The sequence below is a fragment of the Temnothorax nylanderi genome, unplaced genomic scaffold, assembly GCF_030848795.1.
Source record: "Temnothorax nylanderi isolate EJ_2023f unplaced genomic scaffold, tnyl_v1.0 TNYL_tig0079_pilon, whole genome shotgun sequence".
Taxonomy (NCBI): Eukaryota; Metazoa; Arthropoda; class Insecta; order Hymenoptera; family Formicidae; genus Temnothorax; species Temnothorax nylanderi.
Window position 1 is genome coordinate 170,873 of NW_027249141.1, and position 26,530 is coordinate 197,402.

At 40.8% G+C, this 26,530-nt stretch overlaps 1 protein-coding gene across 3 annotated transcripts in view; it reads right to left on the reverse strand.

The window, feature by feature from the left end:
• The window catches only part of Nlg-3 (neuroligin 3), a 152,617-nt gene extending 129,028 nt beyond the window's left edge, over positions 1-23,589 (reverse strand). The window contains exons 1-2 of one of the 3 annotated variants that reach the window (XM_071709534.1): positions 21,838-23,589; positions 20,502-21,194 (exon numbers count right to left, since the gene is read on the reverse strand). In XM_071709534.1, the coding sequence (XP_071565635.1) occupies positions 20,502-20,889 (388 nt within the window). In that variant the 5' untranslated portion in view covers positions 20,890-21,194; positions 21,838-23,589. Of the gene's footprint in view, positions 1-20,501 lie in introns of all 3 variants that reach the window. The other 2 variants (XM_071709533.1, XM_071709535.1) reach the window with 2 other exon arrangements.
• Between the last annotated feature and the right edge of the window lie 2,941 nt (positions 23,590-26,530).

The window sequence follows — 26,530 nt, forward strand, 5'->3', positions numbered from 1 at the left end:
CGCGATTTTTCTGTCGGAAAGTTGCCGAGGTGATAAATGTTAAAGTTGCACCGGATTGTTCGCTCGAGTTGGGAAAAATTGAAAATCCAATTAACATCATAAAAGATGACTTTGCTTTGTTCTCCGGGTGAAGATTATAGCTGCAGTGGTTGCTTTCTCTCTCTCCGTTATAACAATTAAATCTTTAATCCATTTATGCTAATTTATGTGAGCATAAATTAGCAAGATTGCATAACGCGTTAAGCTGCCTACCGCTTTCGATACTTTTCTAATCTCTCGGCTTAATTACGTTCTATTTTAAAAGCGAGCATTTATATTCTGATAACTTCGAGTAATTCAATCGCTTTGCTGCTTTGTCCCGCTCGCGGTACTCGTTAATTTGTTAATAATCTAAGATAATATTGGTGAAGGACGTAACTGGTAAGATAGTAAGCCCTACGTAAGCTCAGGGTGAAAGACGCTATTGTGCGCCCGGGTACACCGTCTATTAGCAATGGAAACAGGTATCTCACGAATGTCCAGTGATTCTCAAAGTCAATATATCCAGGGCCGGGGTATCGCTAAGCAACTCCATAAATTCGAGACTTAAACTCGCCCATTGATCGCAACGCGTCGCGCCCCTCCCTGCATCCTCCTCAGCATCGTGTTTAAACTATTACGTAGTTATCTTGGGAACTACGTTCATATCCGGTGTTTGCTACTGAGGTTACGTTCGATTACTCCGAGGCGCTATAGACCCGCGGATTCATCTACACATATACGTTACGGAAACTAGCAAAGATAAATTTGAGACCGCACGAAGTCCCAAAGATCAGCTTAAAGTTGAAGCGCTCCCCCGTACTTCTCGCGCTTTAAGGAAGAAATCCGAAGAATCTATCAATCGTGTGGGATACAAAGTTTCGACCATTTCCGAAGCCGAGGGGCTTAAGGGACATTAGAATGTGTGACGGTTCTGAAAACTTATAGCTGCAATGTTAAAGTCGAAAATCTCAATGACCGAGTGGTATTCCTAAATGTCCGGAATTCAATATTGAAAATTGAATCGGTGATTGGAAACGGTCTGAAAGGGTATGGAGACTGATCTTAGCGCTCGTTTTGTCCCTTTTGGGAACAAACGGCTGCAGGTGCGGTTGTCGAGGGCAACAGCGAAACTGCACCGGAACCGACATTTGAAGTTGGGTCTCGGTGATTTCTGTTATTTCGCTGACGCGGCCCATCCTATTCGTTTCGGCCGGACGCGAACAATGAATTATCAATTTTCTGTCAGCGTCATCAATTATCGTAGGACGCGACGGCCGAGCGAGCGCGTTCGCCGAGCGCGGTTTTTCTGCCGAAATGATCGCATCCCGCGCTCATCGTATCGCGATCGTTCATTAATTAAACCGCCCGGCCAATCAATCGGATACCGGACACGTCGACGGAAGCCTGACACATGAAACGTAAAACGTGCACGCAATAATTTCGCTACGAATTTCACGCATATATTTCATTGCAAATCCGCCAGAAATTTCTTTCGCTCCCCGCCGGTGAATATCCTCAAAATTTGTATTATGTAATTAATCGATTCTACTCGATGTGCGATTAATGAACAACTTCATTGAGATCCTTTCCCATAATCATTCAATTATCGCTCCTCATTAAACTCTTTTTCACGTCTTGCGGACTTTAATCCTGACTGAGAGAGAAAGAGAGAGAGAGAGAGAACAGCTTGATTAGCTGCTGTAAGGCACCCAAAAATCCTGCCATAAATTCTACGGAAATCGACGATCGATCTTCGTGCTCGGTAATCAATGGCGGATTGTTTATAACGTTGTTTATCGGTGGAGTCTGTCGAGCGTGTTCCAGCTTTATTCCCCTCATAAATCGCTTCCTGCACCTAGTCTACGTCCGTGCCACCTGACAAGCAACTAATGTAAACGCGACTCGTGACTGCTAGCGACATTCTCTCGTCGTCGTTAACGAGAGCGCATTTGTTTAAATAATCCACCCTCCCAACGGCCATCCGTGCGTATACCTCCTAAAGGTAGATATATACCGAGTGTGGTACGACCGGCGAATGCGAATTTTAGTGGTTAAAATGCAGAAGACGCGCGTCCCTCGGTTTTTAGATTTTAACTACTTTAACTCCTTCTTCTCGCGGCTTTCACGAATGTTTAACTTTTTAAATTTTTCACCCTCCCTCTCGCCTTTGGATTTAAAGATTCGTTTAAAATTTTCAAACGTTTCCGTGCCGCGTAATTTTTCATCACCTCGAGCTTTTAATTCCATTAAGTTTTGGGGCGCTGCGATTTTATTTCCCGGCTTTCTGGCCTTTTTCCGTGTCCATCAGCGGTTTTCTCATCGATTTTTCCTTTAAAACTCAATGTACACAACGCTGTCCTCTTTTAATGTATATCCGTTTTTTCTGCGAACGATTCGATGTACGCGCGACTCGTGGATAAAAATGTAGACGTGAACGAGGGAATCTTGCGCGCGAATGGATTCGTTTGATGTCGAGTACGCCTCGCTCTCTCATTGGGCAATAGTCAATATTGAATCGCCCTCGAAATCCTCTTCTTTCTCTCCCTCTTCGTGTCCATCTCGTCGTGTACCTATAGACGTGATATCGACTGATACCGCATTTACTCACGAGCGGGTACTCTACAAAAAAATTGATGCAATAAATTGATGTGCGAACTTGTTCTTCATATTGTGAAACCAGTTCGACACGGCTAAGATCAATGTCTATCATTAAGTACCAATTGAGAATTTCTTTGTAAAAAGAAACTTACTACATTTATTTAATTTATTAACCTTTTTAGAACTAAATAGTTATAATTTGTAATTAACATTTAATTAATAATTAACGTTTATAATTAATAGCAGTTTAAAAGCAGTACGGGTTGAGAACGTATGACCCTGAACCACTTATATAAAACGTGTAGCAGCTCGGGCGACAGAATCCGCTCTCGTTCAGGGGACGTACGCCCCCGAAGAAATCGTCCAAGTGCCATAATCCGCGACGGCATTGTGCAGCGGGACGAAGTAATCGATACGTCGCGTCCGATCTGTGGACGGACGCGACGACAACGGCCTCGATAGAGCCCGTATAGGTTGAACGAGAGAAGCCGTTTATAGATGATCGATTCGGTGCCGACAAAAGCCGGACAAAAGCCACTTCGCCTATACGAGCGTGGGAGCTGAACTTGAGTCGTTAGATCGCTCAACGGAGATTGTGACTCACAACGATGCAGTCCTCATAATTCGCGGAGGGGGTGATTGGTGAAGCTGGACCACGCGAAGACGTTTACCTCGGTCGATAAATCGGACAGTAAAATCCCTTTTAGAAGCGTGGACGCGCCCGTGTGAACGACCGCTTAACAACTCGCGGCTATTGGTCAAAGCATTCACAGCTATTGAACAATTCGCCGACGCTTTGGTGGGATTGACATTTTTCTTTGTTCTATCTATCACCAAAATAGACACTAGCGGAAATGATTGGCGTCTCCAGAGAAATTTGAAATAAAATATTAATGATTTAAGAATATAAAAAATTAAAACATATTTATATTTAGTATAATCCGTGAAACATATTGAAAGTTTAAAAAAAAGAAGAAGAAGAGCCTTATCTGTATAACAGATTTCGCCTAACTTCCAAATTTATACACATATAAATTCGATAATAAGACGCAATTAAAACTTTTTCTTCTTTTTTTAAACCTTTAATATACAATGTGTATAATCTACGTGTGCAACACATGTATATGAAGAGAAGTCACCACGCTCGATTACACGAGTAATAGGACTGAGGATGAATATATCCTAAATAACTTTCTAATTTTCGTCAGTAAAAAGGAGAGACCATACGTCCACTGGAGTATCCTTATCCTTCGCATCGCCCAACACTTCAGGTTCATAGATATCTTATTCGTTTTTCTTTTCGTATTGCTCGTTTATGTGAGCATCGTCACCTTTATTGCATATATTAAGATCACACATATGGAACCTAGTCAATAGGAACTGGATCCTTGAAGAGCCGTCACGCCTACCGCTTTAAATGGTCCATTACACCGCCGACGGAAGAAGGAGAAACAGAAACAGATAAAGTATTGGGCGATGCGAAAGATAAGGATACTCCAATAGACGTCCAATATGGTCTCTCCTTTTTACTGACGAAAATTAGAAAGTTATTTAGGATATATTCATCCTCAGTCCTATTACTCGTGTAATCGAGCGTGTGTGGTGACTTCTCTTCATATATACATGTGTTGCGCACGTAGATTATACGCATTGTATATGGGACCTACAGTTTAACGCCGATTCCGAACGGCTATATATTTTTTTTAGAGAAGTGTTCATGGCAAGAATACTCTCGGTGGGTTGCCACTTCCTTCCGAAAGGTGGCGATCGAATAAAAACCGACGACTTTGGTCGGATTTGAACTCGGATCTTCCGACTCGCTTGGGCTCACTAGAGCAGCGCACAACTCTCTGCGCCACGATCGCCACAATGTATAACAATTGGCCTAACAGTTTAAAAATTTAAAAGCGACAAGCTAATGATTCGGAGACGTAAGAAGCCTTTTTAATTCGGGAACGGGCCTAATTTTTTTGGTTTTATATAAACGGTTATCTCAGGTGATTTTTACACCCCAATTAAAAGTTATTGTTATTAATTACATATTGCATATTTTTTATTGTTCTATAGCTAATTCATTAGTATTTAAGGACATATATGTACTGACACTACTGATTTACTTAATATTTTCTGAAGAAAGTAAGGAGGATCCAAAAAATATTTAAAAAACAAAAGAAGCACACATTAAGCGGCTTATGACAGTTAGTTTTAAAAAATGAAGATATTAATTAATAAAATGCTTTTGTATCGCAAATTTTGGATAAAAATTGCATATTTAAAGACTCGTAAAAAAAGTTATTAGAAAGAAAGAAAATTATTACAATAATGTCCATTTTATAGCAATTTAAAATCAAGCTAGTCGCTACTATACAAAGTCATTTATATTGTGTTTGCTTGTCCAGAATTATTAAAAGTAATTTATTTTTATGATATATGTTTATTATATTACATGTAAATAGAAGTTGCGGATAAAGTATTTTTAAATAAAAATAAATATTTAGATTATAGAATTTAATTCTTCCGAAAAATTTTTATGCATTAATCGGATTGAGATATAATAGATATATATACAAAAATATCATATTTATTATTAACAAAACGTTTTGCATTAGATAAATTTATAACAATTATTTTATTATTTGTTATTTTTTCTCAAAGCATTTACACCTATGTTTATGGTAAAAAGTTATATTTTTTGGTTTAAATTAACTGTTATTATACATTATTATTTATTTATTATAAACATATTATAGATACTCGTAATCTTATTCAAATTTATATTATTATTTTGAATTTATGATATGCTCTTACCATACTTTATTAATGTTTGTAACGTAAACGGTCACTTAGGATTACTTGTACATCCCAGCAAGTTTAATAAATTTGTACTATGAAAGTACAGGTTCTAAATTTTTTCTATTATGCGGACTAGGTCTCGGAATCTTCGAAAGATAGATACTTATGGATTTTCGATCGATAAAAAAAGTTACTGTGGTACATGAGCTTCTGCACTATTTCGACTGGGATGTTTAAATCATCCAAGTGCCCATTCTCTTAAAAGAGCTTTATGTTTCAAAAATGTAAAAAATGAAGATGTTAAGAAATTCGAGTAATAAAAGTTTAATATGTTAAAACTCAGAGACTGTACAAGAATTTAACAAAAAGTCAATAGCAATTTCAAGAGTTGAGAATCTGTTGAATTGGAGGGACAAAAGAACAAAATCGCAAATCTGACTTTTCAAACATGAGAAAAACATGAAAGGAGCTTTTTTGAAAAGGCGAGTTCCCGGTAATGTTGAATAGAATAGCTTCAAGAATTACTAGAAAGCACATTTTGTAGCTTCCATTCGATCGTCATTCTCATCTATCAACATTCAATTTCTCTTCCCCGATAGTCGTCTGCGCGCTCTACAGCGGGATCCTTTTGGTAGTCTGACAAATGGAAGCTCGGCCGCAGCGCACGGGCGAGAGGACCAGGAACGTGGAAGAAAGTCGCCGAGTGGGGTGAACATTTCTCTCGCGATGAAGAATGTCCGGAATAATTTCCCTGGGTTCTCTGAAATAATTTTACCCGGTCCACTTTGTGTCGTTGGTCGCGGTCGCGGCGGCTCTGCCGTTGTCGTCGCTGTTTTACACGCTCGCTGAGAACGTTTTAAATCCTGCCTCTGGATTTACCTTCCTCTTCCTTCCCGGCGTTCTTCCCGCCGCGGGAAGAAGGATGGCCTGAGAGCCGCCGGCAAAAAGTTCCGACGCTAAGTGTGTCTGACGTTACCCTCTTGTTTCTCCTTTATTGTGCATAATGCGCCACTTCCCTTCCCTCTGCAAAGTCTTCCTCGCAAGGTCGCGTAGGTCCTTGGATATGTCCGAGGAGAGATTGCATGCGTGAACGAGAATCTCCAAGAAGGAGATTAATCCTTTAAGTATTTTATTCTTGCGGGATATATGCAAGAGTTTACATAAAGTAAAAGCAAACTAACTGAAACAATTTTCGTTCAGAGACATTTTGAGAATATTCGTATCGTGTAAACGAAGAAATCAAATAAAAACATGAAAAAGAAACTAAGGAAACATTTCCAAGTATTGTGTATTTTGAATTTAATTTTATCATCAAGTTCATTTTATTTTTAAAAACAATTACAAGTATTTTTCTGATAAATAGATAAATACATCAGATCGATATAAATAATTCAATTTTGATCCGAAGAAAGCAAATTCAGTGGCAATTCAAAGAAATTCAATGACGGAAATCCTGTCTTTTTGTCTCAAGTAAAACGAAAAGATTTGTCCGGGGAAGCGGGTTCGTTAGCGTGACGCAATAAAAGGATTTACGTGAGCGCGATCCGCGATTTGTTTCCCAGAAAAGTTGTATAGGAGATTTGATGCACTCTGTCAAGATCCGGCGGAACGAGAAGTGATCCCTGTGAAAAATTTATTTAATCCTACACTACGGGCCGTACCGAATGCTCGCGCCGGCGCCGGTTAATCTTGCACAAGGTGAGAAAACAAGGAGAGAGATCCTGGCAGGACTCGGTCACGGCCGCACTCGACTTCGGCTTAACCCCGGCCCTCCAGGGGCATGCTTCCCCAGCAACTGCATCTCCGTAACCCGGATTTGTCCTTTGTCCTACGGGACCCGGCCACGGGAAACGCCGCTGCCGCGAATGCGAAATTCCTGACCCAGTTGTGTTTTTCAGGTATTCTCAAATAATGGTTCGGTCAAAATATAAATCGAGTAGCTCGTCCACGATTAACCGTACTTGAAACGAGCGTATTCCAACTGTTCGTATAATTCGTCGAAAAATGCTGTAATTTTAGAATTTTTTATTTTAAGGCTTCCGTGTCCGTAGGTTGTGCGTGAAGTCTATACGAGTCTCGGTCTTCGATGTCTTTAGGAAGCACGAATTTGCGTATTGGAAGGTATTGTCGAGGGCCCGCGTATTGTTTCCCCGGTAACTTGGAGAAACGGCTATTTTGCGCGCGCAGCATAATGGAAATCCTGGAATATAGTTCCTCCCTTAAGTACCTGCAGAAGCTTTCGTAGAGGTGCAACAACCTTCCGTTACGTCAACTAATTAAAACCCCCCCCTCTCTCTTTCTCACGCTTCACATTACTCTTCGTTTCTCTCTATTTCTATCGAGATCTCGCTACGAAAGCTAAATAGATACGTATCTATTATTCATTGTCGTCTCGGAAACACGTTATCTCAGATCACGAAGTTCTCGAATTCGTGTACCCCTGACTCCTCAAAATTCTTGCAATTTAAATTTACAGACCGCTGAAATCTTTCAGTTCTCGGATTTAAATCTTTACGTAAAGATCTTGACATTTTATTCCTGTTAAGGTTTTATTAAAAAATATAAATTCTTCAAGAAAGATTTAGTTGGAAGAAATCACATTTTTTAATAACATATCAAAAATTATTTTCCTATTGTAAACATTATTATACGCAATTTTTAATTTCCCGAACTTCGAGGGGATATCGAAGGTATTTGTAAATATATATAAATAAATTCAAAATTTATTTTTTTCCTTTCGCTCTTTTACTTTTCAACCGTCACGTCATGAGAGCCAACATATATAAAACAACTGAACGACATGGGTCGCTGTCTATTATTCATCGGTATTTTGCGCCTCGACATCTTTCCCAATGGGCGATTTCGCATTGTACACATCGTCGGCACCTAAGCGCGGTGACCCCGGCGAGCCCAGCGAGCCCGCGTGCTCGTATCCGGCGACAACTGTTTCACGTGAAATAGGAAAATCCGAGAATAAAGCAATCTCTGCCCCGTCAGCGCTCCGTGACTGCGTCCATGATTGCCGTTTTCAGGAGGACCTAGTAACTTGCTGGGATATCGTTCTCCGACTTCCTCCCTCCCTCCCCCCCCCCCGCTTTACCGCCATCGTACGGGTTACGCCACCGGTTTTCTCCACACCTAACATCCCTTTCTTTTTCCTCGTCTCTGGCCCCGGGCGCCAGATCCTCTCTTAATCCGCGCGGCCCGGCACTTCATTCTCCCGGAACTTCCAAAGACGATTAGAGAACATGTCGATCGCGCTCCGCACTTCATTGACGGAAATCTCGACCTGGCCGCTATTGTTGCGGCTCTTTAACCTAAAAGTCAATCCACTCGGAATCGCATTGTCCTTCAATAAAACCCGCCAAACGTACCAATACGGGGTCTACAATGTTTTCTAATTCTTTAATTCTTTTCTTTCTTTTTCTCGATGTACCGATTTTTTTCTTCCAATCCAATGTTTAAATTAGCGATGTGTTTCGTTAGAAATAATAAAGTCGTCGTTGTTATCTCATTAGGGTGAGATAATAAGGACAAAAGACTGTTAGTACCCTTTTAAGCAAGGGACGTCTTTCTCTCTCTTGCGAGATTAATAAGAAAAGCCTTCGGAGTAACAGAGACATTGCTGAACTGACATAACATTTTCTCGAGAATATATAATACACGTATACTGCCGCGTGCCAGCAATTATTGCGTTGTTGAGTCCTTTGCACATCCTTTTCCCGTATAACAGCAATCGCGAAAGGGCCATTTTCTTTGATGTTATGTCGCTATATAAACGTAACGACTCCATAAAAGCATTTTAGAGGATGAATGTCCATTTACTAATCCCGCGAAGTTGCAAATTAACACCTTTTCACTTCAGGTCGTTATCAATTTCGCGAGTTTGTTATTCTCTAGTTTAATTTTAATAAAATCAAATTTCGCGAGTTTGTCAGTTTTTACGGCGCATGAGATATATTTCTAAAACGATAAAAGAGAATTCGAAAGGAGTGGCTTTTGGCAACTGAATATCACAATACATCGCGCGATGATGTATGAAGACAGAAATCGCCAAGCCGTGACGGTCCGGCGGACATTTTTAATCCGACAAAAGTTTGTGAATTACGCTTAGCTGGCGCGCGGCGCGGGGTGTCTAGATAGAAAGAGAAAGGAGAAGCAAAAAGGATTATGTTCCCTCTAATGACTCCTATTCCCTTAGTCTTCCCGCTTCACTCATCCGTTTCTTTTCCCTTTTTTCGTCCTCTCCTCCTTTAAAGCCGCGAACATTCATTAAAAAAGTCTCCTCCCAAGAACTCCGGGGGTGAAGACCGAATACAGGAATGAAAATGGGACAAGAGGTTCGAGGGGGAGAGGGGTAGGGGGGGCGCAAGGCGGACAAGGGAATTGGAGAAAGAAATTTTTTACTGCCTGCGGCACGAGACCTCCTTCGAGGACCTCCGTCGTCCTTATCCCGCACTCCCTCCTGGCTTTCCACCAGTTCTCACCCTCTCGCTTTCTCCTCATCCCCACCCATTCGCGGTACAAAGCTGCGAGACCCCTTCGCGCATGCTGAGACTGACGTTTTATATGACTACGGGGTTGGTTGCACTGGAAATAATTATGCCGGCGTTAAGCGCGACGCCACCCCCCACCCCCGCGGTGGAAGGACCTCAGAGGGTGAGATCCTTATAACGGAGCAGATAAAGTCACCGCGAATATTTCTGCGCTTTATAATTTAGTGCGACTTTCGTGCATTTTTCACGTCACGGATATTCGGGGATTTTCGAGTCAAAAAGAAACATGTGGCTACCTGTTTGAAAATGGAACTTTATCGATGTAACATTTAACCTGTTGTTAATATTTGTTAGCGTTATTAGTGAATTAGTTAACATTAATACATCTGTTTATAATTATATAATGTTTCATTTACAATATTATGTATATTATGTAAACGCAATATTACAGTTATTTTTAATATGTATAGTATTTTATAATAGTATTCTTTATAGTATTTTGTATAGTATTTTGTATAGTATTTTGTAATAGTATTTTTTAAATCAATATTCAAGTTGTGATATTATTTCAATATTATTTATCGAAACGTCGTGAGAATTATAATTAAAGATAGCCAGTTAGGTCGAATAAAAAATCGTTAATATTATTTTTATACATATTTTAAAGACGCAAGAGAGAGGATACGTTCGAAAATAATTTCGTCCAGTTCGACATGATCGTTTTGCGTCGCCAAGTGTCGTTGCGATCGATAGAGGCGACCCGCCATCTTCTTCGCGATCGTCCCCGCAAAAATCGGTGACTCGTTTTCCGCACGCTAGGCGGTTAGAGCCGCGGAATGTTGCCGCGTATTAGCATAACAAGATTCTCTCGTGCACGTAATGCGAGGGTGGTTGGGGGAGGGAGGGAGGGGCGCAGGGACGTAGGGCGCACCCGATCTATTCCCTTTCCCCGCCCCTCTTAGATTTGCATGGCCCATTTAAATGCAATTTCTTTTCCCTCGATCGAGGAATTACGTGAATACGCAATCCGTCCAGCCGCAAAGTTCGCGTGTACTTCCCGCCGTAGGATTAAAGGGACTCGTGCTCGAAGAGCCCCGAAGTCCGGGAGAGAAAAAGCGATTTTATAACCTTTTGGTGGAGACCCGGGTTACTTCTTCTATCGGTATATTGACCGCATCCGTTCTCATTCTTTTAGCTAAAGATCAAAAGATGCGAACAACTTGAACTGCAATTACTCTTTTCTCTCTCCCTCTCTCTCTCTCTTTCTCTTTCTATCCTGTAAACAGTTCTTCCGTGAATAAATCCCTATCTTTGCTCTAAAAATAAATTTTTCTGGTTGGGAAAGAAGCTTATAACAATAGTCATTTATTTCATACTCTTTCAGAAGTATCAGATAGATTTTTAACAGATTTTTAACAACACTTTGGAAAGTTTAACTGCGGCGGTTAAGATAAATAAATAAATCTTACACAATATCTTAAGGCTTAAGGAATAATTTGCTGTTCCTAAGTTTGTGACACGGCAAATTATATCCCTACGATAACATGATACATGCGATATCTTAGCTCGGTAGTAGAACACAATATTTGCAATTAATTAACACAGCAGCAAGTCCTCACGGTTCCTATAGAGCTAGAGTTTGGTCTACCAGCCATCACATTACCGCGGGAAATTCATTAATTCTGAATGTAATCGGCAAACGGCCCCCCTTTATTAAGTTTCATACGAGTCGATCTACCACGCTGCTTAGTCGTTTCATTAAAGTAACGATAAATTGGTTAACCACCACGGTGGATTATCCAGAGTTCAGGGCCAGGGACCGTTGAGATTAGTCCCGCCGGCGGCGTGTGTCCGATATATATCGTAGGGAACCGGAACGTCGCGGGACACCATATGCAGGAACGTACGCGCGGTACGAGGAAAGTTACGGAAGTTGTTATTACTTTTAGCATCCGACCGGCGCGCACCAGCTGTATAATGCAGCCACTACTGTCGCGTACGCACGCTTATACACGTAATAAGCAGTCTACCATGCGCCCGCAACTTTCTACTGGCAGTTGAGACTTTTTACGAAAGCCTTTCTCCGGATCTCGTAGACCTCGTTTCTTGTTAGGTCTTTACGGTAAATCGGCCTCGCCCGTCGCATCAAATCTCTGTGTCTTTGCGCCGTAACGGCGCGGCGAACGTTCCGCAGCTTCGTTCACAAAACATCACCTCAACCCTACAGAGTCGCTTCGATAAAAATTTCACCGAGCTCCTTTCCAGAATTTCAAATTACGATTTTATTTTTAACCTTTTCTTGAAAATATTTAATCCCGCACTTTAAAATATTAAAGAACCCTTTTTCGGCAAATGCGTCTTTCACTACTCAGAGACTTTACTGTATTATAAATATTTCATTTTTTACGCCCCGTTTTTCCCCCCAAGACTCTCAGAAGAGAGTTGCGCTATCGTTTCACGGTTATTAATGAGTTTTGAGCAATAAGAATTAAAAGTAAAGGAGAAATATGTGGAAAATGAAAATAGGCAACTTCCCACGATATCATTAAAAAGTTGTAACAAAATATTACATTGTTACAAAAAGTTTATTACGTTAAAATTTAAATTAGTATTTTATAAATTATGTAATTGTTTGTAAATCTAGTAATAAATACCATAAAATACGAAGTAAACATAGAAAATTTAATATTTATTAAATATTTATTTTAAAAAAATCTAATGTACAAAGTAAATTGTGAAGAAAAGTGTGAGAGCCTTCTATATTTGAAATTCCGTAATAATGCAAGTATTCAAGTTTCTTGCAGAAGTTATGGTTGCCCTGTCAAGTATAAAACTACATTATCGAGGCAAATGCCGTGCAGTCGGGCACATTCACCGTAAAGGTCGGAGAGTCAGTCCGATTGACGGTCCACGGGAGACAAACAAGGTAAATGAGACACGTAATTGATTTCGCCGGCCATTCACGGCGTAATTAAAAAGCTTCCGATAACAAGGACCGCGGCCATTGTTACGCAATGAAGCGTGACTCACGCTCGTCAAGTATCGAAGTTATGCAGCGTTACAGTTCGCAACGAAATTACGCCCGCTGAACGTCATAAGTTGCGAAATTTGCATTTAGCTGCCCGGCCTCCCGAGCTGCAAACTGCGCCGCCACGCCGCCGCGGATAATCGAATCGCGAATTGCCTTTTCATCCCCCGCTAAACTGTCATCGCTTATTCGCGCGAACCCATCTAAATTATTTTGCTCAAATGTTTAACGCCCTTACGTCGTTAAATGGCATATTTATGAGTCATCGATCTTTCGTAAAGCAAAGATGAAAATATTATATTCAAGATCGTTTGCCAAGTGTGTATATTAATTAAAAATATGAATAAATTATTTTACCTTTTATACTTTCTCGCGCGACTACGGATCGTAGAAGTTTTTCTGCAGCGAAAAAGATTAAAATAAGCTTTCATCCTAGGCGGGCTATTGCCAATATGAAAAATACTGAGCAAATAATCGATCTCCCGATTACACGGAGTCGGACTGCGCGTGGCGGTAACCTGATAGACAGGACCGATCGGAAAGAAAGGAAGCTTTAAGATAAGATTGAAAGCCGTAAAGAATAGTTCGCTAGTCGCGCTCAGTGACCAGGCTTCTCTCTCTCTCTCTCTCTCTCTCTCTCTCTCTCTCTCTCTCTCTCTCTCTCTCTCTCTCTCGCGCGCGCGCGCGCGCGCGCTGTCGGGGAAGATTCTCCACGGTCCAATCATCCAACGCGGCCTCCTGATGGAGCTGTCAATTGCAGAATTGTAGGCGAATGGCCCGTAATGGCTTTCCCGTAAATGCGAGCTCGGAGAGTCGAAAAGCTTACAAGCTGTATCGAGAGAATAAATATTCAAATCGACGTAGAATGCAAGTTTTCAGTTTTTCTGACTGGAAAGAAAGCGTATTACCTTTTATGATTGTTTCAATTAGAACTTTTATGCACAATATACTATAGCAATTCGGACTAACAAATAAATGACATTAGATAGAAATATATAGCTGCATGCTGTTATTACGGTGAAATTGTTAAGGTTGACGGATGGAAAACCGACAAATCGCGATCGCAATTTTCTGGATTGCACATGCAAATTGAAATTTCTTGACGGCAGAATTTGGATTATACTTCATTGGAAGCACCTTGTAGAGATGAGAAAGAGAAGACCCTCGCGTACAATTGCATTTAATCGCTCACGGAGGAGAAGCTGTAGACTTGCGAAGGCCGAGTTAAATGGAGTCGCGAGATTCGAGGCGGAAGTCGCCTCCCAAAGCACTTTGAGTGATGGAGTCTGGGGAGTAACAATGCGAGACGATACCTTAATCTCTCGATAATTCCTCGTTGACGTCCTTCCTTCAAGTTTGCCGTACGCGCGAGAATTCCTTGATATTGTAGAACTGCATCGGCAACGCGAACTTGCGTCACGTTAAAGAGTATTTTAGTGTGAAAAAGTATCCTTCATATCCTGAGAAATAGCTGTGTGTTTTCCTCCACACGAATAAAAGAGCATTAATAAAAATTAAAAATTAAAATATAATCCGAGAGAAAATTTGGCTGTAAAGCAAAACGTGATTAAAAAGATGAAAAATTCAACAGTTTAGGTGAACAAAAAAATTATGAATTAATTCTCTCTCTTTTTCTCCATTTCTCTCTCGCTATTATCCAAAGCATAATCGCAAAGTTAGCGGGAAGAGAGTGCATGTACACTTTGCGGGGATGAAAAGGTTAATGACATATACAGAGGAACGGAATGCGGACGCTCGGCCTTCACAAACAACTACATTTTTTTTTCCGGGCATTTTCGCGGCTGAATTTTCGCTAACGCGTGTGCAAACATGCGGAATCGTTCGCCGTGCGCGGAAAGAGCTGTTTCGTGGTTGCGCGAAATTCCGCCCGCGTCGTCGTCTTCCTCTCTCATCGCCGTTCGTTTTCGTTCCTCACCAGTCACGCCCGCTGCAAATTCGATTTACGCGCTTCTCTCCCCCTCCACGTGGATCCCTTTGAAATTTCATTTCCCGTGTCCTTATCCCGTGACTTTTTATCAGATTCAATTTTCCTCTTGATTCCGACGAGAGAAGAATTTAATAATATCGCAAAATTTGTATATTAAAAGTAATAAGATATGCAACTTTTGATGGTTATTGGTGAAAAATTTAACTCCTTTTTTTTATTGCTTTCGAATTTTTACATTGCAAAATTATTCGCCGTCGTGACGTTAAGTGGCTCCATCAGAATCTCTTTTGTTGGAAAATACAGGACTCGCAAGGACGCGGGGCTGTATACTACGGAGGCTTAATGTCTTAAATACTGAGAATCTTTCTCGAAGGCACGGCAATATGTGGCGGGGCGATTTATAACCATGTGATATATATGTATATGCCAAGAAAACTGTGTACTTCGTTTCGCGAAGTTCGCGCAGAAGAAGCACACCGGAATTAGTTTCAGACGAGGTACCACCTCGATTTCCATTACTAATCCCCGTTAATTTCCATTACTAACCCGGCATAATTAAGCAGTCTACGAGACTTTCCCTTTCCACCGCGCGCCGCTTCCGCCGGATGGTCACGTCGCTTTATAACAACTTTTTAACTCCGAAACGAAAACATCTCGCTGATTAATGTATTTTCCGACAGTAGCTTTCCAGGTTCTTGAATCCTCCGTATCTTGAGAAATAGAATTTTTTCAACATACCAAGTTTTTTTCTTGAGTTCTTTTATTATCGATTATTAAGATCTCTTAGTTTCTGGATACGCTTAATTATAACGTATTCGTGCAAAGTGGAAACAACAATGGAAATTAATTAAATGCATTGAACAACTTGAAATCGATAAAAAAAAAGATTCAATCTTAAAATTCAATTTTGCAATACTGCAATATCGGAGATTAATTCTTAAGCATATTCCTTAATATTCAGAAACGGCATTCTGATAGCATAATCGTCGGTCTATATAGGAATTCTTGAATGGGATGTAATTAAAGTTAATTGCGGTGCCGAAAGTTCGTGCTCGCTCACCGGGAAACCTTTCGAAGCCGGAAATTGTGATTTCAATGGAACTCTCTGCAGCGGCATTTAGGGGTAGACTCTCGGCGATTTGTAATAATTGTTAAATAATAACCCGCGCGTATTTCGATATATAAAGTTGCGCGACGGAGAAATTCGCGCGTTTGACGGATCAAGTTTTTGGCCATATTAGTCGCACGCATTGTGCGGAATTACACATGGGAATTGATTCGTTAAATCTATACTCCGTGTAATGATCAGCGCGGCATGAAATTAGCGCGGGATCGTAATTAAATTAATAACTGGATTACGCCGCGTTGATCCTATAATTATCGTTTACACGCGATAAGGTTTAAAAGCCCGGCTCCAGGAAATCGATGTAATGTGTTGCGATCCCGTTGGGGAGGCGATCTGTAATTAATATTCAATTACCTTTAACATATTGCAAGATTAGACGGCCCCTTCTATCCCTTAATTCTGCCACATTCTTCCCTTCCGATAAACATATAAATAAGAGTATCCAATCATGAATAATGCGGAAATAATGCACCTTTGAAATTACGACTAAATATTTTTTACTATATTACTATAATTTTAAATATATATAATACATTAACTGTTACATTATTAATTTTATAATTTATAATTACAACGCATCTGCTTATTAAATATATATTATTAAAATTGCTTATTTGATTTATTATATTTTATTCTCTTAATACGCGATTGAAAAACGTAATATCCATACGTGCAGTTATTAAATTCCGTTTAAAAAATTAATCTGCAAATTGGTACAGCAAAACCTAGGGAAATTATCCAAAAAACTACAAAAGGGTTTTGAAATCAAAGTATAAAAAAAAAATTCACTTGCATTTTACATACAAAAATATTAAAAGCCGAATATGCGCATAACGTTCCACGTGAATTTGTGTGTCACTGAAACTGCAAGCCACTACTGCTAGAAATGCCAGTAAACTATTTTTTCCCACTTCTTTTTTTTAACCTGTCTCGAAAATTTACTGTCGCTGAATCGTGGAAGTGCGACAACGATAACGTCGCGCGCGATGCAAAGATCGCTTGGATTGGAAAACATACGCGGGTGTAGGCTTTTGCCATTCAATATCGAAATAGAATTTAATGTGTAACGGAGAAGGACGGGAGAAAGGGGGATGGAAGAAGGCGATAACACGCGGGAATCGCTCTTCAACCCCCGATAAATCATCTCCCGCCATGTTTAATGCAGCTTTTTCAATTGTCCTCGGGGTCACGTATTCACGCCGTAATTCCTTCAGCTATACCGATTTACAGTCTGAGGATACAACCAATATCCATTTCAATGCAACACATGGAATTTCTTGTATCATAATTTTACACTCGTAATTAAAATGGAAAAGAAAAATAATAAAATATTAATGTAACAGTAGATTAATTATATTACATATTAAATAGAAGTAAAATTGACCGCGTAATTATAATTAATATTAAAGGCTTTTAAATCATCACGAATCATATTTCGAAATTCCGAAATCTAACTGAATCAACCTCTTTCCGGCGTGAATCGGGTAACTGGGATCACAACAAAATCTTTCGCGGGATCAGTGTGTAGAAAATAATGTTGAGAGAGGGCAATGGCGGGACCAACGAGTGGGATGGAGAGGATTGCGCGAATTCCGCGGCCTGCAAAGCGATTTATGGGAAACGAACGCGGGCTATAAAATAACACTTCCCATTCAAATCGGCAAATTAATGGTCGTTTTCGTGGATTCTTTGTTTGGGCGGCGCGCGCGCGACAATGGCGGGTAGCTTGCTGAGTTATTATCCTGAAATAGTACAAAATTTTAGGAACGCCGATCTTCGTGAATTCTCGTCCATTTCGGCAGATAATTTTCCTAACCGATAGGACATGTTCCGGTGTCCCGGAACGACAGATTACACGCCGCCGCCCACGTACGAAATTGAATTGATGTTATACTTTTGGAGTATATCCGGTCCCTCGGAGTAGAGCAAAGATTGATCGGCTTGCCTAGGCTTCGAAACTATTATCTAGTTTAGATACTTAAGTCCGCGCGGAAAGTTACTCCCCGCGAGCTTTAATCTCTCTAAGCACGAGGTGATTATAAAGTTTCTTATTAAGTTCCCGTGTAGCACACCACCACACGCGTACACTCGAGCCGCCATTGCGATACACGGGTGAAAAACTTTGCCCGGGTACTCCGGCTATATGTAACTCTCAACAAGGAGAAGAAAATGCGAAAGTGCCCCGCCGTAGTATTAGAACATGTTTCCTACTCTACGTGAAACGTTATATATAGGAAAGAAGGGGAGCGCATTTACATTTAAACGCTGAAACAGGCATGGACAGTTTAAATATCGTTTCTTACAGTAGTAAAGTTCATCCCTTTATTACGTATTCTGCATTGTACTTCATTTTAATCTATTTTGTAATTATTTTCATTTTTCATCGTATTTTATTTAAATTTTTACTTGATTTTATTTAACCCTTAAGTGCGCGGTTTTGCATATATGCAAAGCGACTTTTCGAGAGCTTCGTGCACTTTCGCTTATAAAGTTCGAACTGAAAACGCGCGGCTTTGCACGTCTACATATAAAGAGCCTTCTGGATGGAAAAGTCTAGAAGATCATTTAAAGGTTAAGTCATCATATTTTAAGTTTACTTTAAGATCTCACAAAACTGCATAGGTTTATATTAAATTTTCACACTGCGATTAAATCTCTGTTTTTATCGGTTTTTATATTTTCTATAATCTCTATTCTATTTTTTTAACGAGCATAACACATCCGGTTTATATTAAATTTTCACACTGCGATTAAATCTCTGTTTTTATCGGTTTCTTTATTTTCTATAATCTCTATTCTATTTTTTTAACGAGAATAACACAATCCAAATCCCATCTTTTATTTAAAAAACCTATAACATGTAACGCATGCATCATGTTGACATCAACATGTCCCGCTTCATATTTATCCGACGTTAAAAAGACTCGTGTAAACTTAATATCCCATACCGGGATTAATGTACTCGCGGAAAATACGGCGAGAGAGAGCGAACTCTCGTCGTCGAGCAATGTCGATGAAAGGTAGACGAAGAATTGACGCGGATTTCTTCGGCTACGTCCGTTATGCAGAAGAAACGAGAAAAAGACTGTGCACAAAGGAGCTCGCCATCTTTGAGCCCCTCTTGCCGAGGGATCGCAAGATAATTGGCTGATTTAACGAGATCACATTCACGACGTAGGGATTCGTACCGCGGTAAAGAAAAGCGCGTATTCTTCTTTATGGTGACTTCCGTCAGGAAACGCACGCGGTTATCTCGAAATATATCATCAACCGTTGAATGTCGCAGTTTAACTGCAAAAAAGAAGGTAAATCTAATATAAATTCCCGAGAATATTGAAGTTTAATTTAATAAAAAATCCGCAAATCTCTCAGTTTTCATTTTACGTTAATCCGCGGCGGGGAAGGAAAATTGTGGATTCCCCATTATAATATCTTTCCTCCCATATGCACACGAGCTGCAAATACGACGCTTGGATACGTTATACTTTATGCAAAGCGAGTGTATTCATCGCGCGTTTAAAAACGCAATTAACATCTTAAACTCGCGAATTACGTTGATTCGTGGGAAAGGAAGGATCGTTAGCTTCCGCGCCCGGAAGCGGTGATATCAACCGCTTTCACGGTCACAAAGCGCGAACGTGGAAGCGCTTGGACGCGACACTTTGCCGCGCGAAATGGGATGTCCATCGCGTTGTTGTAATTGGACGGAAGTAGTATTTTACCGATGCGTTTGCTGAAGGCGATGCAAAACGCTGGCGAGTCGGCGCGCTCTCGCAACTTGACTCAATAATAACAAACGCCCCTTCCCCCTCCGCGTAACTATTGTGTTGATTACAAGTTTACAGAGCGAAATAAAAAAAAAAGAAGAGAACCGTTATATCGCGCGCGTTACGATTTGCACAGGTAAATTGGATATCTGGAAAATAAACTGCGTCCAGTGCGGGGGATTATCTGTCCACGGATGGACGCGTTTATCGGAATCCCTTTCGGCGGAAAATTGTATGTACTGATAATAGAACCTTTATCCTTCAAATCTTTTTTGCGTTTGATTTCCGTCCGAGCTGAAATGTAATCTACAGCTTAATTACTGTAGTTAGAATGCGCGTGTCAAAGGCCGCAGCTTCAAAGCAAATGATTCTAGTGTAGTTTATGTGTCTGTTTAATTTCTCATAATAAATACGCTGTTATTGACAATTGGGAAAACGTTTTTATTAAAAACGTCACAGGGAATAGAGTGAATTTGCATTTCAAATTTTAAATTCGCTATGTGCTGCGCTGCTGCACTATTTGCAGCGCAAATACTCTAAAATTAGACTTAATTGGTCAAGTTTCTGTTCCCAAATAACTACCTAATTATCTCATTACCTATATGCAGTTAAGTATCTTTATTTTCTATTTTAAATCGTTTCAACTATCGATCCTAAATTATTCGCACGGACTTCTTCGGTGATTCTTTCGCTTCGATGTAAAAAAGAAAAAATTAGAAGTTACCTTGGACCGGTGCGTAAATGTTGAGGTACAGGCAATCCTCGCTTTGGTTCTTAAGGTAGGGCAGCAGCCGCTTGAGGTACTCTGCCCTGCCCTTGGGCATCTTATCGCTGAGCTCGGGCAGCTTCTGAGGGCAGACGGGCCCGAACTTGTCGGCAACCTTAACGCCCTGCCAAAGGGCACCGCTGACGGGCGGCATGAAGCGTAATGAGCCAGTCGGCGGTGAGGCGTAGGGCACACCGCGGAACACCTCGACGCCCTCGAGGTATCGATCGAGGGTAACGATCACGCCCGACAGCTCGCCGTACTTAGTCCTGACGATTCTCGAGGTCAGCTCGGCACCGACGGTCGCCAGGAACAAGCCGAGCAGAGCCAGGATCGACGACGTCATCTTGACGCGATCACCGACGTCTTCGGCGTCACCTCCCTCCTGCTTCGGCGTCCTCCGCACCTCCGCCGATCACTTTTTCGCCGCGCCGACGTCTCTCATACTCTTCCGTCTCCCTCGTCTCGCACCGCGACTACTATTTCCGCCTTAACCGCCGCCAGAGGTGCGGATGCACGTCAACCGATCCATCTCGCGGCTCTCAGAGGCTCGTCCGCCTCCTGGATGCATCAATCTCCTTCAAAGTGAAGGACAGTTCGATGACTGTTAGGCTTTACTTGGCTCGATCGAGGTACTTAAGATGATCTCGACTGGAAGTGTACAAGTTGGTGAAGTTTCTTATAATAGCTTCTTTGATAGCTCAAGATCATGGACTTGATTCTATTTGGTAATTATACAACAAAACTATTGTCTTTAATTAGATATTCCTGAGCTCAAACGATGCATGAAACTAATGAAAACGAAGTGGATTTATTTAAAATTTTTCCAATATGTTGATCTGGTGAGATTACTATAGTCTCGAACTACATTCTTTTATCTGAATAATTCGGGAAAAGAAATAATTACGAATCGTCCTTAATTATTTTTTATGCAATTGACCTAAGGAAGACTGCAGCTTAATAAATTGGGAAATATCCTGTGTTAGATCTTCCTAGGAGAGTCGCAGAGATTGTATATGTCGTGTATTAGATTTCTTCAGTCGTATATTTAAGTAGATATTTAGAAATGTTGAAGAAGTTCAGACAATCCGTCGACGCGGTGACAGAGACCAGAAGATTCTCCTTTTAAATGTCATCGTTATCCTCTAGACTTAATTATTATCAGCTTCACGCTATAAAGTTGCAAGTTTTAACGATCTCCGGATTCACTCTCTCTCTCACTCTCTCTCTCTTGTTTTTGTTTCACTGAACAATAGAGATTTTCTACACATAGAAAAGATCGTCGTAAATTTACCATTGGACGTCTAGCGAGAACAATGAGTGAATTATTTATTTATACACTGTCGGAAACTTCTGTAGGTATAACTTCACACTTTTCCGCGATAGACTGCAGCATCTAGATCGGAACTTCCGGTTTAAAACAGGATCTCTTCACATCCACGTAATGTAACCTTGTCCTTTAACGATTCTCCGCTCCTCACTCACGTCTGTTGATATAAAAGTGGTTCACACGCGTCTTATCGTTCACACAAAGACGATCTCGTTTCTGACGGCGTGCTTAATGTATCGCAAGAGATAGAATGCACCGGCTCTAATCACGTTCGGGAGCGGGCCGCTCTTGGTATATTTACCCGCTCGTTTCATCTCGGCGGGAAAAAAGAAAGAGAATACAAAAGAAATGATATTCCAATCTCTCATTCAAGTTTTCTTATTTGGACGGATTGAAGATAACGAGAGTCGCCGCACCCGCACCTGGCTCTCATCTTGTGTGAGTCATCGAACTAATCTCCGCGATCGAGTCAAATCGAACATTCACTGATTTTTCAGCGGCACGATCTTTTCTTCGGAGCCAATTCGCTCGAAAAAAACATCACTATATACGGGCGAGGGAATTGACGTTGTTCCAGTTTTCTCAATTCTTGGAAAAAAGCAAAATGTACCTACGCGCGGAACTTTTTCGCATTAAAGAATTTTAGATTTCAATCCTTTGCAATCAATAAACGTGGAATTGAAAATCCGTTAGCTGCCTCGGCTTGTTTGACGGCTTAAAGAGATACGTGCGAAGATACGCGCGCACCGTGAAATAAAAGAAGCATCCAGGAAGAGCTTAGCTTGTTGCGTTCAAGAAGTACGTCACTCTTTATATTTAAACCTTTTCAGTATCTCCTATAGGCATAAAACGCAACTCTTCCCAGGCAATGTGACGCTATTCTCGTTGAGTCGACAGCTTCAATTTTCAATTAACCTAGTTAGATTAAAATCGCACCACTAAGCAGCTAATTTCCCCGCGAATTTCTAGGTATAGACACTCGTAGACTGCAGAAACCAAAATTTAGGATTATCTTTGATTACTCCATTGTATTCGCACTTTCCTGACCGATCACTGAGTAATGATCTCCGCGATCATCGGCACAACACTACGACCAGGATAGAGTCGCGCGCGCGATCATCGTTCCTTCATCGCAACGGGTCAAGCACTATCGTACGGGATTCCGTTCTGCACATAGCTTCGCGACGGGCACCCACCCCCTCCCCCTCCCCCGCCCCTTCCCGGCGGCCCGCGCCGGCACCCCGTATCCGGAGTATTTCTTCAAACTTCGCCGAGTCGGGAAAATCGTTTTCCCAATTGGACCCGATTTATCGGATGCGCCAAAGTAATTTCAAGTTTCGTCGAACTGAGCGTCGGAGGGACGTTTCCCGCAAGCTGGAAGCGGCAACCCCCTCACGGCACAACTACTACCCCCGCGAAGCTAACGAGAGAGAGGCGCACCGAAAAATCCGTGAGGAAGCTGGATAGTGGGACCGTGAGCGGCCACCCCCGCGTTTCTTCTCTTCGTTAAGCCACCCCGGTTGCAGCGAACTACCACCCACCCTCTGGCACACTGCACCGTCGACGTCGATGCACCCTGGTCGATGTACCACGACGAATCTCGTGTGAGATCGAGGGGTGGGCACACGGTGTTACCCGCGAGAAAGAGTGAGAGCGCCGCTGGGACGCCGTGGTATGCGACGAAAACCAACCGAACCGATGTAGCCGACACTTCGACCCCCGACAGACTGGCGTCAGGCGACGACGCTCGCCATCGGCTGCGCATGCCTTCCGCGCAAACGCTCGGGGACTCCGGTACAGGACATGGGCGCGGAAGTGCACCCCCGCGACGCGTTGGTCGATACGGCAGGAGGGATCGATCCTCGAAACCGACCGGCGAGAGTTGTTGGTTCGAATCCGGAATTGCGAAAATGCTTATTACAGACGTACTTTTGGCTTCGTCCGAGACCGTTCCCTCTCGTTGGACCTTTCTCGTCCTTTTCGAGTTATCCATCGCTACATTGGCTTCTCTCGCAGTCGTCTTTAAAGGATATTGTACGTTTAAGCGATTAAGCCAATAATCGCTGCATTAGTATATCGATTTTTCCCAACGGTTTCTTCACGACTCGTAATTACTTCTCTTGTCATATTATTGAGTCAAATATAGGATCTTATTGTATTAGTCGCTACTCTAACTTGATTTAAAATTACTTCTTTTGTCTGGATGTTTTATCTTTCCATTTTGTTCTTCACTATTGATCGAATCCCGTTATATTCAAAATAATATTTGATTTATAACTGTACATGCATATATTGAGTATATTACACTTTTTCTATTGAAAAACATGTTTTCTGTTTTCTTTACATTTCATTATCAATTTTTTCATCGCTGTTGACAGTATGGCATGCAAATTACTTATCACGGAGAAAATTGCTACGGTTGTTACAACAACATTCTCTATGATTGAAAAAGAAATGTATGTGAATTCAAGTTAAATTGATATTACATTGAATGTAGCTGTTAAGATATGCTCATTTATACAGTTTTCATAACCGTAGTTCTTACGATACGTGACATTCGGTTACAATACCCTCGTATATGGTTGCCTCAACCAAAGGATTATTGCTATCTCTCTTATGTGGTCTGCAGCACAAATATTATGGTTGAGAGATCCATAAGATATAGCTGCACGGTACAGCACTGAATCACTGCATGATTGAGAGTTTAGTTCCATTGCGCGCGCAAAAGAATTTCTGCATAGAATAAAGTGGATTTGATAAGGATGTTTTAACTTTATAAATATACTTTTTTCATAAATATATTTACGAACGCAAAATTTCGTAATGAGCCGACACTGCATGGTTTCTGACATTCACCCGACATTAAGAAATATTATATCATATATCCAATTCAAAATTTTATTACTCTTTTTAAACTGAATTTGTTTCTGATGATTTTTGAAAAATTATATATTTGCGCTGGTACATATGTAGACTATATATAACACTTACATTAAATTAAGAAGTAGTCTACCACGTAAGGCAGTTGGCTCACGATCCAGAGGTCCCGAGTTTGAATCCCACCAAGGTAAGTGTTTTTTTCAAATACGAGAAAATATTTATAATCATAGACTGCATCTTAAGAAACAAATTTAGTTAAAAAATAGTAATAAAATTTCGAAATAAATAATTTTTTTTGTCGGGTGAATATTTGTTCATTATGGTTGTAACATCCATATATTATGGTTGCAACATCCATATAGTAGCTACCCTCACTAAGGTTAGGGCAACCATATAGGTCACTTCCAGAGTACTATGGTTTCCATAACCCTTTTGTATGGATGGGCGAAAATTAACATTATTATTCTGTTGTAGCAACCGTAACTTTTTCTCCGTGTAGTTTTAATAATTTATATACTTACTTACCATTAACAGTTTTAACAGTTATATTTTACATATAATGCAGCGTGTAATACATATTTTAAGTGAATGTCAATAAATGTGTTTTACAACCATCTTTTAATTTCATTCACATGTAACGTTTAATGAGTAAAACGCTCTCATCAGTCTATCGCTATCATTTTAACCAAATTATATAGCGAAGCTTATTTATTATATTAATTGATAATTTCTATTACTTTATTAATTACACAACAGATATTATCATATTAAATTGATTACTGCAGAATATTTCATTCTATGATTACCTCCTAAAGCAATTTTTATAATAATTTAAAAACACCCCCCGTGCATATAAATTACTTTATTAATTTTAAAACAAACTCTCTCTCGGCTTGAGAAATTAATTAACTGCAAAAAAATACATGGGCGAGTGAGTCTGTTAGTTCTGTAAATCTCAACAAATTAGTGATTACTAAATCAATGCAGAATGTAAATGTCAGTCGATAAATAACGATACAATTAATTAGCGGGATTTATTTGACAAGCTCGCTTGCGCGCATAAATCGTGCAATTTTGTAGTAGCTCGCAGCAAGGAATTCGCGATGGACATCGGCAAATCCCGGAAAACGGGTGAAATAAAGGAAGTTTTTAACGAGAATTTCCGGAAACCTGGGCGCAGCTGCGCAAAGAGTTTCTCCTCGCGAAAATTCCACTTCGCTCCCGCATTCAACATCGCCTTCGCATTTTACCGCGTAGTTATGCTCGTTAACAAACTCTTTTCTAACGCGGAAGCTATAGGAATGATCTCGCTGAATTATTTCTCGCTTCGCGAAAAATCGCGCGCGATCGAACGAATCTTTTATAGAACGTTAGTCTATGAAGCGTAGCGTTATATTTCTCGGTTCTCATCGGGTCGTCCTGTAGTGTCTTATTTAACTTTACACACCATTTTACTTATTATTTTTTTACGGCATTATTACAATTTATATTAAGAATTGTAATTTTTTTATTTTCCTCGACTGAGAAAGGTCGAATTTCCTGAGAACCTTTTCCGTGGTAAAAAATCAGAAACAACTTTCTCACTAAGGCAGATACGAAGAATAATTGGACGGAGAAGTGGCTAAGGATAAGCTCGGGGAGTGGGAGTGGTTAAATATTTGCAAAGTCAACGTGAGGGGCGCTGTGCCACCTCTCGAAGGGGTGGAAATTGGCCGCCTCCGGCCACAAAGACGCCCGAGCGGAAATCCGCGCCGAGAACGTCTTCTCGTTTGCGACA